Genomic DNA, 18,091 nt, shown 5'->3' with positions numbered 1-18,091 from the left:
CAAATATGACTTTTGCCTTTAGCACTTTAAACAACAGGATGCACAAATGCAAACTGTTTCATGTACTAGCAAACAAAACATTCTTTTAAAAAAGTCTTAACAGTTTTTGGTGACCTTTTCAGAAAAACAGAGCAATGTATCACACACGGCTTGAATTCCCATTCTGTATCTATGGGCTGCAGCACGCATATTACCATCACCCCTTGCTATAGTCTACATAAACCAGGGACGATTCTAACGCATACCAGGTTTTGAGGTATTTTTTTGGGTGTTTATTTAAAAATGAATTAGTATTTTTAAAATACACAACAGCAGCTAAACGTCGAATGACAGTATCTCTGCTGTATTATTTTTGTACAAAAGTGGGTAGAAAAAACAAACAGTGAAACAATCCAAACTGAGGAATGATGGCTCCATTTTGTAATCCCGTGTTTTTGAAAGACTGGAGGGTCAAATCATTAAGAAAAATATTTACATAAGCTATTTGCAATCATAATTAGGCGTCAGGTAATTCCGCATGCAGTTACTAAGGAGGATTCCTCAGAAGTCCAGGTGCTTCCCGCCTCCGGCCATCATGCCACAGCCTGGGCCCCGCTGCTTGGCGGCTTCTGCCAGATCCTGTTTGCGCGAACGGCTCACTGTGTCTGACAAGTCTGGAGGCAAATGCAGTCGCTGCAGTGCATCGTGAGAGAAAGAAAGAACAAAAATTTAGTTTGCTTTCCCCACACACTTCAAAATACAATATTATGCTCTGCTGATCAGCATCTCCTCGTGCATATGAAACCTCTTCTGAAACAGTTCCTCAGATGCAGCCCCTCAGCGTCACAACCTTACTCAGTTTCCACCAATCACAGCCACCATTAGAAACTAGACAGGATTCTCAGTGGGATGACTTCAGAGTCCAAAACTAAACCTAGTGAGATTTTTCTTTCTTAGATGGGAATGAAAACACTCAAATGCACAAATTGAAAAAATATCATAAGCTATAGTATTTTTTTTTCTGGGTCTGTTTTTCTCCAGGGTCATGAAATGCTTTTTAAGGGGTTGGAGAGATGGCTCAGAGGGTAAGAGCACTGGCTGCTCTTCTAGAGGTTCTGAGTTCAATTCCCAGCAACCACATGGTGGCTCACAACCATCTGTACTGAGACCTGGTGCCCTCCTTGCCAGCAGTACATTGTATGCTTAATAAATAAATAAATCTTTAAAAAATAAAATAAAATGCCTTTTAATCAACTATAGCTTTTCAGGACTGGTGGATTCCCACAGACGCCTGCTTCTCCTGGTGAATATGCTGACCTGATGGCTCTGTCTCACGACTGTACTTTTTCTAGGGGCTCGAGTTTTCACAGAAGCATTGGCACAGTGAGGAAAATGCTACGGGACTGCGGTGCTCTCAGAGGCATGGGTGAGCTAGCCACAGCATTCACTACATTTGCCTCAATGCACAACACTGAAGTAGACTTTCAAAAGTGTACCTTGGCATTGAATACCTCACTCCTGGCTTCATCTCTCCCCAGATCCAAGGTGACTTAAGCAGACCCCCCTCCCCGCTGGAACTGCAGAAGTTATTGTGGTTAGAAAAAGACACAGTTTTAAAAGAATGTTGTTATTTTGAAAGGAATATAAGCCAGGGACAGTGGCACCCACATTTAACGCCAGCATTTACAACTTTACTTTGTAAAAGTAGGTGAATCTTTGAGTTCAAGGCCAGCCTGGTCTACAGAGAGAAACCCTATATCACATGCCCACCCCTCCAAAAAACAGAAAGGAATATAAAATTTTCTCTCCCTGACACACACACACACACACACACACACACACACACACACACACACTCCAAAATTTGGTTGGGAGGTAGTGGTAGATGGAGACGGATCTCTGGTGTGAGTTTGACCTGATCTGCAAAATGAGTTTCAAACCAGGGTTACACAGTGAGAGCCTGTCAAAAACAAACAACAAACAAACAAACAAAAAACCAAAAACTAAAACTAAAACAAACAAACAAACAAAAATTTAAGGAAGAAGGAGCTGACTTTCCAGATCATTGGATCTTACATCAACAAGCATGACTGGAAAATATTCAAAAAGAAATGATCTGTACTGAATACATAGAGACTTTTTATATCATTATTACTCTCTATTCAATATAGCAAAACATCTATTCACATGGCATTCTCACTGTATTAGGTCTTACCATAATCTTTAGGTCATTTAAAATCTACAGGCGGATATGTGTACTATGCCATGTGTAGGACGGGCTTTGATGCATAGATTTTGGGATCTGCAGGGGTTTTAGAACCCCTCCTCCAGGAGTGACAACGATGATTCTCCCTTGTTGGGTAAGGCACAAAACAGGAGGGCAGGGCCACAGGCAAGACAGGATAGGATAGTGTTCTCTCATAGACAACCTGGCTGGGACCTTCATCTGGAAAACTCTCTTCAGTAAAAAAACAAACAAACAAAAAGGCTAGGACCGTTCTTGTCAAAATGTTTGCCCAGGAGCATATGTTCCTGCTGGAGGCTTTCCTGATGAAAGACTGCCTTGTCATGTAAACACGAGCTGCGTGTAAATAATCAAGATAGTTAAGACATTTATGATAATTATAAAAAGGTTCTTCCTTGATTTGTCTCAAATATAAATGCATTTCAGATGAAAGACACTGCTGTACAGATGCATGATCAACAAAGAGGTCAGGCGGGTGAAGGAAGTCAGAAAAACCTGGGACGTTCATACGGAACCCTTCATTTCACCCCCGGCACTCAGCCTGCCGCTTATTAAGCAACTGTTTGTTTTTTGAATCTCAGATGAGACCTATTTGTTCCCAAATAACCTCTTCAGTTCTTTGTACTCTGGTTTGTGGCACTGAAGATTTCAGGCAGAAAGGAGAGCAGGATAGGCTCAGTGGTCTAAAAGGAAGTATGGCTCCCGGGTCTGAGGCTACAGGCGTCTCTGTAGTGTTAACAGTCACTGACCATAGAAGAAGCAGGGGGAAAGAGATCTTTAATTATATCTGAGTTATCTGAAACTTACAGAATGTTAGCATTTGTGTGCATGCATGTGCACGTGCCTTGCACATGTGCATGCGCAATACTGGAACCTCCCAAATGGTGAGTAGCTTTATGGAGCCAATGCAGCACACAGGATCTACAAGGCATTCTGAAGTGAGTAAAGCACCTTCCACACACCTTGTCTCCTATAACCTGCTGACATGAATAAGGGAAGTGCACAAATCACCTTCACAGTGAACTTTTTAGGTTTGGATACAAGAAAGGTAGAGGCAGAGGAGAAAGCTTTACAGAGACGGAACCTAAGTGGGCTCTTAAGTGATGGCCTCGGTTCTGACAAGGAGAATGAGATCTGCCCAACAGTAGGAGCAGTGCACTACAAGGCAAGGTGGATTTGAAGGTCTAGCCTGCAGGAGCAGTCTAAGCCGGGAAACAAGTGCAGTTAGTTTATCCAGGACTAGCAAAATAAAAAATATTTTATTTTAGGACCTTAACTATTTGCTTAGTGACTGCCTAAGCCCCTTTTATCTAGGCAATGAGTGAGCCAACTGGCTAAATGCCCATCACTGAGAAAAAAGTGACATGCTTGGAAATCTTTTGGGTTGAATGACTTTGAAGAAAAGTAACATATTATTTATGTGCTACTTCTGATCATAAAAATTTGGGGATGATATGATTAATTATTCCTAGGCAAATGCTTTACTGGAAAGCTGCTTGTAGATTTTTGTCCTCTGAAAACGCCAAAAAAGAGGACCGGGAAATCTGTGCCTCTGTGCGGTTTTGCTTGCTTTTGTTTTCTTCAATGTGGTCACCATGCTACGTAAGTTCTTGAGCAGAGTGTTTGATTCTTTCTAAGCCCCCTGTGTGCCACATCAGTGTGATGTGGAGCAGCAAGAAAGGGGCTCAGGCTCCAGCCTTGCCAGCTGTGTCAGGGAGCTCTCCTCTGAGCTTCCAAAGCCTGCACACACTTGACATGTAAACGCTCAGGTGCCGCTGCAGCCCAGATCTGTCTTCTGAAAAAATCTACCACATAGTGACCTTCTTTAAGATAAACTGCAAGGCTGCAGTGTAAATAAACTTTTAGATGTTGAGATTTTGCTGAGAAACAGTTTAAATAACAATGAATACGGTGAATGCATGAAATGATTCTCCACGTTATAAGCCCAACCAGAGGATTCGTCTGTCTCTTTTCATACCTGAGCAAAGGCCAAAGCAAAAAATGGATCTTTTATACTGAGCTGAATATTTTTTCCATCTGATTTTGTTTCCTTAGATTTGGAGAGGGAAAGACTGCAGTTGAGGCAGGGGTTGGGTATCTGGCTGGCTGGCAGCCTAGATTTTGTCTTAGTACCAGGTTTGTATGGGTAGAGGTATGGGAAAAATAGGAACTCCCATGATTCCCACAGGAAATTGGGGGGATTTTCAGGGAGGGATCTGATATGATCAATGGATTCCCTTCTGTCACTACTGGATGGAAGGGAACAGTCTACTAAAATGCCCTGGCAGGTTTGGAGCATCTGCCAAAGGTTTCTGCATTCCACAGAAAGCCCAGGCTAGACTCAAGCAGCAGAGCTGAGTGCTATGTGGCTTCAGGACTTCCCAAGGCCTGCCTCTCCATTGTGCTGGGCTTAGCCACTATCTATCTGTCCCTTCTGTCACAGTAATAAACTGTCCTTTAGACACAGAGTAACATTTTCTGTCTTAACGGTTCCCCAATTATTTTTTTGCCCACCTGCCAACCTGGGCTCAGTATCCACAGTTCCCAAACAGAAGGGTCAAACTAATCAATGGAGATTACACCTGGATTTGAGGCAAACTGTAAGTAAATACCCACTAAAGTAGTTCTAATCACTTTATATGTTTTATATTTTGCCAAAAGAAAAGCACCAGGTACTGTCTGTTTTCTGAAGACCACTGACGGAGAGCATTCCACCCTCAGCAGCTGGGCAGGCACTTGGCATCTTCACAGCTTCCTCATGTTCCCTGGAAAGCCAGTCTGTGTTGCTCAGAACCATGGAACATTAATCTTTCAGAAGAGTTTTCTTTCTTTTAATTTTTTTATGATTTATTTAACTTTACTTTATGTGAATTGGTGTGAAGATGTCAGATCCCCTGGAGTTGGATTTTCAGACAGTTGTGAGCTGCCATGTGGTTGCTGGGAATTGAACCCGGGTCCTCTGGAAGAACAGTCAGAGGTCTTAACCGCTGAGCCATCTCTCCAGCCCCTCAGAAGAGTTTTGAATATATTTTCATTTCCTTTTTTTAAATTTTTTTAAAAAAATTATTTATTTATCTTTATTTTATGTGCATTGGTGTGAAGGTATCAGATCCCCTGGAACTGGATTTTCAGACAGTTGTGAGCTGCCATATGGGTGCTGGGAATTGAACCCAGGTTCTCTGGAAGAGCAGTCAGTGCTCTTAACCGCTGAGCCATTTCTCCAGCCCCCTTCACTTTCTTTTAAACATAATACATTGAGTAAAAACTGGTTCATACCCGAAGAGTCCTATGTTGGTCTCTTACCTAAAGACCTGTCATTTTGGCCCAGGGTCCAGGGCCCTGCCAGAGACAAAGCAGAAGTCACGGGCAAGAGCACTGGACATGGAGGTGGAGTGACAGCGAGATTTCTGCCTTTGTCCTTCACTTTCAGGGCGACCTCTCATAAGCCTGTCAAAGCTCAGTGTGCTCATCCACACATAGGAACAACTGTACCCTCACAAGACTGCAATGGAGATCAGATGACATGTACAGACACTTTGTGAACTATCATTACTATACTAACATAGTTAAACCTCTTTTGCTTAAAAAAGTAGATTTCAGGGAGCTTAGAAAGATATTTGTAGTAAAACACGATAGAAACAAGTGAGTTTAGGGGGCCAGGAAGTGTGTCTAGAAGTATAGTTCACTATACATAGCTATAAATGACAGCAATTTAGTTACTGGTCTCGGCATAAGCAGAACCTTAGTGTTTAGTATGTATCATCCCTCCCACCCCCTGCCCCCCGCCTTGTGGCTCTGCAAAGAAACATGAAGTTGCACCCACAATTCTATGCCTGGCTTCTAGGCCAGTGTCAAAGTGTATGGCTGTATTACAAAGGTATGGTGGTTTGAACGAGAAATGCTTCTTATAGTCTTCGGCATTTTAACACTTGATTCCCAGCTGGTAGTGCTATTCAGGGAGGTTTATGTGGCAGCCTTGCTGTAGGAAGTGTGCCACTCGAAGCAGGTTTTGAAAGTAAATGCCTTACCTACTGTGTGGGAACTCCTTTAGCCAATAGCCTTTAAGATACCAGTCCACGTTGGGTGTGGTCTCATGTACTATAAATGCAGACCTGCAGATGTGCACAGTCATCTTTTCTCCTGGATTCTGTTCCAGTTCCCAGTGCACACAGAGGACTGCGGATCACTACCTTACTGTGGGTTTATCCCCAGATAAATAAACCTTTGTTATACTCCATTCTGGGCTATTGTGGAACTCTTTGGTCTGACTACAACCTACTAATCTGTCTCTCCAACTGCCACACCTGCAATTGGCTGTTCTGTTTTCCTGCCATCATGGACAGACTTCAGCACTCTGGAACCAGAAGCCCAACCAAACTCTTGATTTCTTGGCTATAGTGTTTGATCATAGCAATGGAAAAGTAAGCAATACAGAAGGCAATTCAGGATCCACCTCATTTTAAAAATCTGTCTTTTGCACGTCTTCACTGCTGACAAAATGGCAAATAAAGAAAATATCGGAACATGAAGCTCCTCTACCTGGGTTTTAATAGTTATTTTTCCTTCTCCGCACAGAGGGGAGGAAACAAACGAGCAGCAGGCATCCATCCCACTCCCTTGCAGAGTCTCTCAGTTCTGTGGTGCCCTCACGTGCAGAGAACTTGCTGGTTTCTGTAATCATATTCTGTGTGATGCAAAGAATTAGAGTACAGGCTAAGAAGCCACAACAGAAGCATTCTTGTACTAAGTAAGACTGGCTTGAAAAAGTAGAAATGTCACCACTCACAACCTCCTGTATCTCTAGGTCCAGGGGACCTGATGCTCCTGGCCTCTTCAGGTACACACACAAACACGTGCCCCCCCCCCCCCCCACATAAATATATTTTCTTAAAAGGTAGAAGTGTATTTATTCTCCACTTTACTCCCACAAGTAGGCAATTCTGAGCACAAAGAATTGGTCTGCCTTTTAAATAAGGGAATCCACTTCTGGCTCCAAGACTGATGCTGAGTAGGCATGGGGGGAAATGTGGCCAAAAAGACAGGACCTGGAAGTTGACCATGTCACTTCTACTCACAACCCAAATTGAGACACGGACAGACTGAGCTGCAAAAGAGGCTTTGTGTTTAAAAATACGTAAAAATGTTGATTAAGTTTATTAGTATGGAAGGAAGAACAAATGCATACTGGGAGACAATCAGTACTATGCCATAGTTACAAGAAAGGCTGCATAACAAAACCATCAGCATCCAGAAACACATAGCTGCAGTGAACCACAGCTCACTGCTTGGGGCTCCACTTTTATATTCTGACCAACAAAGCACACATCTGATTCTCCCCAGGAGCCTAGAGTGGGGGAGGCTAAAGCACTATTTTATTGTTCTGTCTTGTATGGAGACTTCCCTTTCCTCAGTGGAGAGATGAATTTCCTAACAGAGGCACAGGGAAGAGGATAGAGTAGGCTTGATACATTCATCAATATTACAGGGTTTCTGACTGTTGTTTCAGCTACTAAGAATGCCAGTGTCTCATGCTATTCTATAATTACATTGTTATCATTGTGTGTGGGGTTTGGTATACGTGCATGGTGCAAGCATGTGAGTGTACGGATGTGTACATGGAGCAGCCAGAGCAGGAGAGGAGATTATTACTCCCATCTTGTTTTGTCTTTCTCACTGAACTAGAAACTTGCCAGTTTGGCTGGTCTGGATAGCCAGCAAGCTTTGGGATCTGCCTGTTTCTGCTCCCCAGTGCTGAGGTACAGGCATATGCAGTCATGTTTGGGTTTTTAGGTATCTGCTTGGGATTGAATTCAGGTTCACATGCTTGCAAGGTAGGTGCTCTTACCAACTAATCCATTTCCCTAACCTCTAATTATTATATTTTTATACTTTTACATTTATATTATTCAATAATGATTACATAATTATAACACAACATTATATTGCAAGTCTTCTATATTTGGTTAAAATACTACAGTATAGTATACTTCTGCCTAATTTTTCATGAATTTTACACCATCTTCATATCCACCCTGGTCAGAGGAAACAATGCCAGAAACAATTCCCCCTCCCCCCACTTTTTTCTTTTTAGATTTGCAAGTGCTCATTTGGTAGTGACTGAGTACTTTTGGAAAATAGGCTACTCTACATGGTGAGGTTTTTTGATTATTATTTTTTTATTTTCTTAAGGTCCAATTCATTCTTAGGGTTTAAGAGTAATATTCAATTAGTGTCATAATTTTACACTATTCTTTGAATTAAGAAATTCATTTGGTTTGGGTTTTTCTTGACTGATCTGAAAATTAGACAACATCTCAGAGCTGGAACACTGCATATTGGCTGCCCATTGAAAAATGCTCAGGTGTGCAATTATTTTGACCGTCAATTATAACTGACAGTATTGTCTTGCCTCCAAATCTGCTTCCACCTCTCTGAAAGCAGACTGTGAAGAACTTGCTTGTCTAAACAGAAGTGTGATTTGTGAAAAGGCATGTGTCTGTGGCAGAGACTGCTAGTTTACTTCTAGGATCTAATCTCTTTAGAAAGTAAAGAATCCCTGAACACTAGAAGGGCACATATTCAAGCCTCCTTGAATAAAGGCTGCATTTCCCAGCTTCTTTGCTAAAAGATGAAGCTGAATAACTACATCTTGGTCACTGTATCTTGGACAGAGGTGCCATGGTTAGTGTTTGGATGAGGTTTTGTAAAGGGAGTAGGCACTGACTCCTTCCCTTCCCTCTCAGTAAGCAAACCTTACCAAGAGGACCCCATCTACTTCTCCTCTGGCCAGACTCTTTCCCATGGTCTGGATAATTAGGGGGCTAATGAAGTATGCATCTAGAATTGGTGTCAATCTCATAGCTGGTGGTGGCACATGTCTATAATTCCAGGTCTCTTAAAGCAGACACAAAAGAATCAGTAGTTCAAGGCTATCCTTGGCTACTTACAGAGTTAGAGGTCAGCCTGGATTACATGAGATTCTGTCTCCCTCTTCCCCCTCCACCAAAAATGATTAAAAATCCTCTGTCTTTCTTTGTTGAATATGTTCTTGAGGTACAGAAACTCTGAATTGCCTGTCCAGATGGCTATAAAGCCTGTACAATTCTTGTTTTCAGATTTGTCCACTCATGAGTGCACTGTGCTGTATGTGTGGAGTAGCTGGAGTAGCAAAGGCACGGCTGTTAGTGGGCAGTGCGGATGCCGTGGATGTCAAGCTAGGTATGCACAAGTATATAAGAGAAATTTGTAAAAGAGAAAGAAGGTGGCCTGTAGAGCAATTCTCTCTGTTTCATGTTCTCAGAACTCTGATCCTAAATTTAAAGACAATTTTTTTGAAAGAAAGAAGAGAGACATATTTAATGGCTTGACAACTTTAAAATGTTCTAACATAATAATATTGTCCCTTCTTTGCATTCTCGCTCCAGGCTCTGCACAGGTGTTCAGGACAGACCTAACTTCCGTCTTCTCACTTGCTGACATACAGACTCAAAGGCAGATGCTGAAGCAGCAGACATGAAGTCGTTATGGGCTAACAGGAACAAAACAAAATGACAGAACGAGTCTAGGAGCTTGGGTCACTAAACATGGTCTATGTGAGAGAAAAAGACTTCTGCATTATTCAAGGCACCCTCACTGGATCACTGGAACAATAGCATAACCTCCACCCCGTTAATAGAGATCTTGGAAAATGACACAAGTAATACCCAAGTTCTGTGATATACATACATTTTGATTGAGTGGTTGGGAGGTGGGCAGGGAGGTCAGAGATGAGTTTGTGAGTGTTGTTCTTATCATATCTGTGATAACCTGGAAGGCAAACCTTATACCTCCAATCAGTAGCTCACCATGAAATGCTGAAAAAATTTAGAATACTGGTTAACTCTTGCCATTTTATAAAGGGATGAACTCATGCTAGAATGAGGGCACTAGCAAGAAGGGACTAGAGTTCTGTTAAAGGAGGGACACTGCCTAGACCTCACAGTCTTAACCAAAGGCTTGATAATTCAGGCCTTGCTAGTCTGAAAACACCTGGATGTTCTTGTACCTATGAGCTGGGGTGGCAACATTTGCTAATGATGTCTGTGCCCCTGAACCTTCTTAAAGACTAAGAACATAGCTAGAAAATGGCCAGGTGGGGGTGCTTATTTCAATCAAGCCTATTATTTCATATGGTACCCAGGTAGCTACTTCTAAAATGAAAGAGATCCCAGAAAATAAGATTCAAGTCTTAGAGTAGGCACTTGGTAGCCACTCAAACTGCCTTCTGGTGTTTCCTCCTCATAGCAGGGGCTGGAAAGATGTGGACGAGGGTGATCCAACTCGATGCATCTGTGTACTAGGTTTAGAAGGTGGAAGAGAAGCAGGAGCAGATTTCCTGCTGTGTTAACTACTGCGATTGGCAGGCACTGATGCAGAGATGATTGTTCTGGCATCAGCGTTCAGCGACTAGACACTGGCTTCCTACGCATGGAGAAGCCTCTGGGGGAGCGGAGTTGGCCCAGTGTTTAAGTGTCCAGCTAGCTGTCTCCTGAGGAAGCAGTTGCAGTGGAAAGAGAGACTTGCTAGTACCAAGGCTGTGGCCAAAGGGCTGTGTGTTCAGTCAGTAATTTCAGTGGGGGACACCAGCTCCTCCCCTTCCTGTCCTCTTGGAGTCCGGTTTGGTGGCAATGCCCTCTAGTTCTCTAATTTTTTCATCCATCCCCAATGTTCTGTTATAGATTTTCTTTCTGCATAAAATAATCAGGCAATATCTATTTCATGCAAAAAAACAAACTCTGGCAGGGATAACTTGCACATGGAACTGAGGGGAAGCAAATGGGTTGGGAACATTCTAAGGCAGTGGTTCTCACCCTCCATCATGCTATAACCCTTTAATACAGTTCCTCAAGTTGTTGTGAGCACTAACCATAAAATTATTTTTGTAGCTACTTCACAATGGTAATTTTGCTACTGTTATGAACACAATATAAATAACCATGTTACAGATTCAATGCAATGCCTATCAAAATTACAGACCTTGAAAGAATGGTACTCAACTTCATATGGAAAAGCAAAAAACCCAGGATAGCCAAAACAGTCCTGTAGATTAAAAGAACTTCTGGAGGCATCACAATCCCTGACTTCAAATTCTATTACTGAGCTACAGGACTGAAGACAGACTGATATTAGCATAAAAACTGACAGGAGGACCAATGAAACTGAATCGAAGACTCGGATATTAATCCACATACCTTAAAACATCTGATTTTTGACAAAGAAGCAAAAAATATCAAATGGAAAAAAGCATATTTAACAAATGGTGCTGGCATAACTGGTTATCAACATGTAGAAGAATGAAAATAGACCCATATATATCATCATGCACAAAACTTAAGTCCAAATGGATCAAAGACCTCAACATAAAGTCAGCCACACTGAACCTTATAGAAGAGAAAGTGGGAAGTACACTTGAATGCATTGGCACAGGAGACCACTGTCTAAATATAACCCCAGCAGCACAGACACTGAGAGAAACAATTAATAAATGGGACCTCCTGAAACTGAAAAGCTTCTGTAAACAAAGGACATGGTCAACCAGACAAAACGGCAGCTGACAGAATGGGAAAAGATCTTCACTAACCCTACATCAGACAGAGGTCTGATCTCCAAAATAAACAAGTAACTCAAGAAATTGGTCATCAAAAGAATAAATAATCCAATAAAAAACAGAGTACAGACCTAAACAGAGAACTCTCAACAGAGGAATCTAAAATGGCTGAAAGACACCTAAGCAAATGTTCAACATCATTAGTCATCAGAGAAATACAAATCAAAACAACTCTGAGATTCCACCTTTCACCTGTAAGAATGGCCAAGATAAAATCACTGATGACAACTTATGCTGGAGAGGTTGTGGGATAAAGGGAACACTTCTGCATTGCTGGTGGGAATGCAAGCTAGTACAGCCCCTTTGGATGTCAGTGTGGCGATTTCTCAGAAAATTAGAAAACAACCTTCCTCAAGATCCAGTAATACCACTTTTGGGTGTATATCCAAAGGATGCTCAATCGTGTCACAACTATGTTCATAACAACATTGTCATAGCCAGAACCTGGAAACAACCTAAATGACCCTCTACTGAAGAATGGATAAGGAAAATGTGGTACATTTACACAATAGAGTACTACACAGCAGAAAAATAACGATATATTGAGTTTTGCAGGAAAATGGATGGAGTTAGAAAACATCATTTTGAGTGAGGTAACCCAGATCCAGAAAGACAATTATCACATGTACTCACTCATAAATGTTTTTTAAACATAAAGCAAAGAAAACCAACCTACAAACTACAGTCCCAGAGGACCTAGACAATAATGAGGACACTAAGAGACATACATAGATCTAATCTACATGGGAAGTAGATAAAGACAAGCTCTCCTGAGTAAATTGGGAGCATGGGAATCTTGGGTGAGGGTTGAAGGGGAAGGGAGAGGCAGGGAAGGGAGCAGAGAAAAATGTAGAGCTCAATAAAAAATCAATTAAAAATAAATATCTGTGTTTTCTGATGTTATTAGGTGACCCCTGTGAAAATGTTGTTTGATTTTCAAAAGGGTTGCAGTTCACATGTTCAGAACTGTTGTTCTAAGACCTTGATGGAACTAGACTGCCAAAGAAACAACAAACCTGGTCAGAAGCCTATAGTTATTTAACCCCGAAAGCGATCCAGTCCTCAAACCTCAAAGGGCACATCTTTCAATGACAACTTCATCTAGTGATATTTAAAATGGGTAAAGGAATGACTTTGTGTGTGTGTGTGTGTGTGTGTGTGTGTGTGTGTGTGTGTGTGTGTGTGTGTTTGGGGAAAGGGTTTCTCTTTGTAACAGTCTTGGCCATCCTGGAACTCATTTTGTAGACCAGGCTGGCCTTGAACTCAATGAGATCTGCCTGCCTCTGCCTCCCCAAGTCCTGGGATTAAAGGTGTGCACCGCCACCACCTGGTCAAGAATGACTTCTTAAAGAAAAATGGAATAAAGATGAGAAAGACCTCTTTATCTCCCCCTCCCTCTTTCTTTTCAGGGTCCCATGTATCTCAGGCTAGGTCTGAGTTTGGTAAGTAGTAGAAGATGACCTTGAACTTTAGGTGCTCCTGCCTCTCCCTCCTGAGTGTTGGGACTACAGTGTTTTCCATCACACCCAGTTTTACTGTATTCTGAGGGATTGAACCCAGGGCTTTTCCATGATACAAAGCCCTTCTACCAGCTGAGCTATATCCTAAGACTCAAGGACATTTTTTCTACAAGCTACCAGGGCATAGGAATTTTGAGTTTTCTAGCTGGAAGGATTGTTTACCTATCCCTGGGTAAGGGAACAGGTACTTGTGGAAAGAATGTGAGCATGGTCTTGGGTTCATATTTGACAGAGACTGATAATTTTCTGCCAACATCTATTCTCCTGTTTCCTTTAGTGCTGAGTTCCTTAAATACATAGCGTGTGTGCACATGTGTGTACAATGATATGTATATAAAAAAGGCTTCATTTCCAGACTTCCCTTGCAGCTAGCTATGTATGGAGTATGTAAGTAAGTCCAAAACAATGAGAAGACCAGGAATGATGTCACACCCTCAATGCACTGGAATGAACTGAACTCTGTCTGGCTTCAGTATCCACAATTAATTTTCTATGTGTCAGAGTGTCTCTAAACATTAGAGACATTGAGCAAGATAAGCAAGATCCCAGCTTTCATGAAACTCACTCCAGAAGGGACAATGCATACTTCCAGAGTTCAAGGAGACACTGACAGGCAAATGTGGATGGTGAAGGATACTTCAAAGGAACTGAAACATGGTGACATGGTACTACTAGCTGTGGGTGCCATTTTAATTGGTGAAGATCTTCCTTAGGAGTACATCTATGCTAAGATTTTAATTTTGAGGCAGGATTTATAAGATCTGGAGAAAGAAGATCCAGGTGATGAGAATAAGGTTGAGAAGTTATGAGGCAGGAGCAAGCTTGGCATGTTTGCAGGGCAGAAGCTTTTCTGGGGCATTAGACACATGGACAAATGGTTATTAAGTGTGGTGGGCAGGCAGATCTCATGGCAGATCTGGTAGGGCTTCTAAATTATGAGAGATGATTTGGATTTAATTCTGAAGGGCAAAGGCGATCATAGAAGTAATATAAACATATTTCTATGACTGTTGATTATTTCCTTACAAAGTCATGTGTGGATATTCAATAATGGAGAACAATAGTTGCTGCAAACACTTGTATTTTATGAAAGACATTTCCAGAGACCAGTGTACAAAGGCTGTTTTAGATCATGTTTTCTCCTGATACAGAAGAAACATCCCAGCAATGAAGTGCTCACGGGTCTTTCCCTGCCACCCCCAGCTTCCTTCTGCCTGCTCTCCTCGTGGAGGGGCTGAGTTCTGGGCGACACATCTAAGGAGAAGCTCCAGCACCAAGTGTGTGGGGATAACTTACTCAGGTTGCTTCTCTGAAAAGGGAAATTAGAGTCTTTGGGACTGCAGGGTAACAACAACATATTCAAATATTCATGTTCTCAAACTTTTAATTAAGATGTAGAAAAGTCATTGTTTTCTCTAGTTCATATATCCTGAGAACTAGGCAATCTGAAAAACCTTGCTTGATATGACCCCCCTTTCCCTTTCTTCCTCCCTCCTCTTTTCTTTCTTTGAGACAATGACTCTCTTTGTAGACTACACTAAATAGCCTGGCCTAGCCTCATACTTGTAGCAATCTTCCTACCTCAGCCTCTCTAAAGCAGAGATTTATAGGTAGGAGTCATCACGTTTGGCATTGATTCTACTTTTTATACAAACTAAAGAGGCATTCTTTTTCTTCAGATTCCCCCTTCTTTTACTCTCAATGTGCTGGGCTTAAAAAAAGCATACAGATAACAGAATAATACAATTTGAATTGTTACCTAAAGTTGGAAACAACAACAACAGCAAAAAACCATAAATGCCTTCTCCTTATACCCATCTACCCGCTGCACCCCTGCACCACACTACTCTCCTCAGCCCACCTGCTGTATCCCCTGCACCCATTACTGACCACACCTCACCTGTTGTATCCCCTGCACCTCACCTACTGCACCCCTTACTACACCCCACCTGCTGTATCCCCTGCACCCATTATTGACCGCACCTCACCTGCTGTATCCCCTGCACCTCACTACCCCCCGTACCCCACCTACTGCACCCCTTACTTACACCCCACCTGCTGTATCCCCTGCACCTCACTACCCACTGTACCGCTGTTCCCCACCATCCAATGCACCTGCTGCACCTCTCCCTACCCTGCTGTTTCTTGGGAAAGAGCACGGGATGGTGATCAGTCACTAGCCTAATTTCCATCACTGGGATCGTATGCCCTGTTGCCTAAATGGCAAAATGGACTTTTCCTATCTCCCAACTCTCTCATTCATCTTCCCTAAACTGTGTAGCAGAGATTCTCTGCTACCTCTTCCCTGGTCCCAGTTGTTTTTTTTAATTCAAGGTCTGTACTCTGGAGCACACAGTGCATGAGAAGAGCACAGATGTTCCAGTGTATGCAGGGACACAGGGAGAGAAACCCAGGGCCTGTGGCTACTGCCACAGGAAAGGGAAGACGGAACTTTGATTGACACTAGTACAGGTATCCCAGGAACAGTTTACCCAGGATGTCCTTTTTCTACTTGGGATAAATGAGAAAAGATTCTCTCTGTCTCTCTCAATTTATTTTATGAGCATTGATGTGAGGGTGCTAGATCTCCTGGAATTGAGTTATAGGCAGTTGTGATCTGCCATGTAGGTTCTGAGAATTGAACTTAGGATCTCTGGAAGAGCAGTCAGTGCTTCTAAACTGCTGAGCCATCTCTCCAGCCCCCTCCCATCAAGTTTCTTAAGAATTATAAAATGGCTTCTGAAAAAAAAGGGTATGTATGTGTTTTAGTTTTGAATGCCAAACTTAAAGAACTATTTTAGAAATACATTCAAATGGCCAATTGCATGAGAACTCCTTTCCACTCCATTTCTTTCTTCCTTTACGGCATATGATATGGACACTGCACTGGTCATAGTAAAAGCAACAATATTTTTATTTTTGTCACTCCAATTGAAAGTAGTGCCTGTTCCTTTCCATAACCTGACACCATGCACTCAGTGAATGGCTAGCAGGGTAAATGAGTATCTTTGCACACATGTCTATTCTGATTTATTAGAGATTTTTAGGACTGCAGCACAGCCATGATAACAGTTCAGGGGCTGGCGGAGGCATGACTGGCCCTTAGTTATGGACCAGAATCCTAAGATGTGAAAAGGCAGAAGTGAGAAACTTTTGTGATCTGATGGTTTTCAAAATAGCTTAGGTAAGCATGTTATTGCTAGCCCATTAGCTAAGTTCCAGAACTGGCAACTCTGGAGGAGTACTCAGCCCAGAAATGTGGCAAGCATACACGTTTATACCCTGGATAGCATACCCATGAACACACGTTGGTTTCCTTTTGGCTGCAAGTAAGTGACTCCCAAGAGCATAATGGCCAGTGTGTTTCTGTGGATAAAGCCTGCAGCGTATGCAGACCATCGTTCTCCAAAGCCCCGAGATGGCGTATGAAGTGCTCAGTGGCAGTGGCGATGTAAAACATCCTGACAGTTCTAAATCTCCCAACTGCTCTCCAGTTACTGTGAGATCCCCATATTTAAGGGTCTGTTGGTTCCTGGGTATGAAGAAAGAATTTTTAATGGGGCCAAATGTAGGTGTTTACAAGGGGGAATTGTTTTTTTTTATTAGGAGCTGCCTTATGTTCAAGAGTTGTATTTACTTTGTCAAGCCCATTGCTAGGCAGCCTAGAGTGCTTACGAAGTATTTCTGGGCATTCAGAACTGCAGCATGTGCTGCCCAAAGGCAGGTTTCATTACAGTGTGTTATTGAGTCCTCTTTCGTCCCTCCCCACCCCGTACTCCCAGACAGGGGCACTTCTATAACAGGAAGTCTTGCTTACTTTATGCTGCACATATTTACATGATTGAAATGCAGCAATCAACACATCTGTAAAGCCTGAGGGACAGGCACACTTTAGTGGTTTCTTGAAGCAGGCTGATTTCCTGGAGCTTTCAATCTTTACTTTGTCCTGCATGCATGAACAAGCTCTCCTACTATAGGTATTTGACACAGTCTACCTGGTATGAATGCGAATGAAAAGAAAATAGCACAAAATTAATTTTATGTTTTATCTTTGCCAAACCATTCCTGATTTCTTTCACCAGTTCAATGTGCACTGAGGGCTCGGCTATTATTTCTGTCATGTTGTGTTAGATTTCATACAAATGTAGCTAGGTAGTAGGTTTTGGTTTGACAAAGTGAAATGTGGCTTTCTCTATATTGGCTGGACAAAACCAGTCCATGATGAATGAGTAGTATCTAGCACAGAAAACTTTGCACAGACAGATAAAGCATATTCTTTCAGGCAGTAAACTCTTCAAACTAAACCAACAACCAGGAGACACCAAGTAGTGCTGCCTGATACATGCTATTATACATGTTCTGAGTATATTTATTGCTACCATATGTATTGCTATCATAGGTTCCTCACTTTTACTATATCTGTACATTAATTAATTGTCAAAATCTTAGTAAAATTGAGAAAAAATTAAAAAATTGATATTAAAGCTCTCTGAAATGAAAATTTCCATTTTCAAAATTTGTTTTCAGAAAGTATGTTAACCCTGGAAACCCCAACCTCAAGCATCAAGGAAAAGTTACCACAAATTTATAAATGAATCTGGTTTCCCAACTGCCCTGCAAATAACCCTCCCTCTATAGCCTTCCTTCTGACCCATTTTGGAAGGGAAATTGAGAACACACTGGGCAGAACCCTCTCAGCAC

The 18,091-nt window shown here is 42.0% G+C and overlaps 1 protein-coding gene across 2 annotated transcripts in view; it reads right to left on the bottom strand.

The window, feature by feature from the left end:
- Positions 1–249: 249 nt before the first annotated feature.
- Positions 250–18,091, bottom strand: part of Elp4 (elongator acetyltransferase complex subunit 4) — a 201,508-nt gene continuing 183,666 nt past the window's right edge. The window contains exon 10 of one of the 2 annotated variants that reach the window (XM_048443684.3): positions 250–672. In XM_048443684.3, coding sequence (XP_048299641.2) covers positions 541–672 — 132 coding nt within the window. In that variant the 3' untranslated portion in view covers positions 250–540. Of the gene's footprint in view, positions 673–6,755; positions 6,909–18,091 lie in introns of those variants that run through there. The other variant, XM_085696733.2, reaches the window with a different exon arrangement.

Source organism: Myodes glareolus, chromosome 10 (assembly GCF_982192425.1).
Source record: "Myodes glareolus chromosome 10, mMyoGla1.1, whole genome shotgun sequence".
In the NCBI taxonomy this organism is placed as follows: domain Eukaryota; kingdom Metazoa; phylum Chordata; class Mammalia; order Rodentia; family Cricetidae; genus Myodes; species Myodes glareolus.
This window is presented reverse-complemented; position numbering and strand designations above follow the sequence as displayed.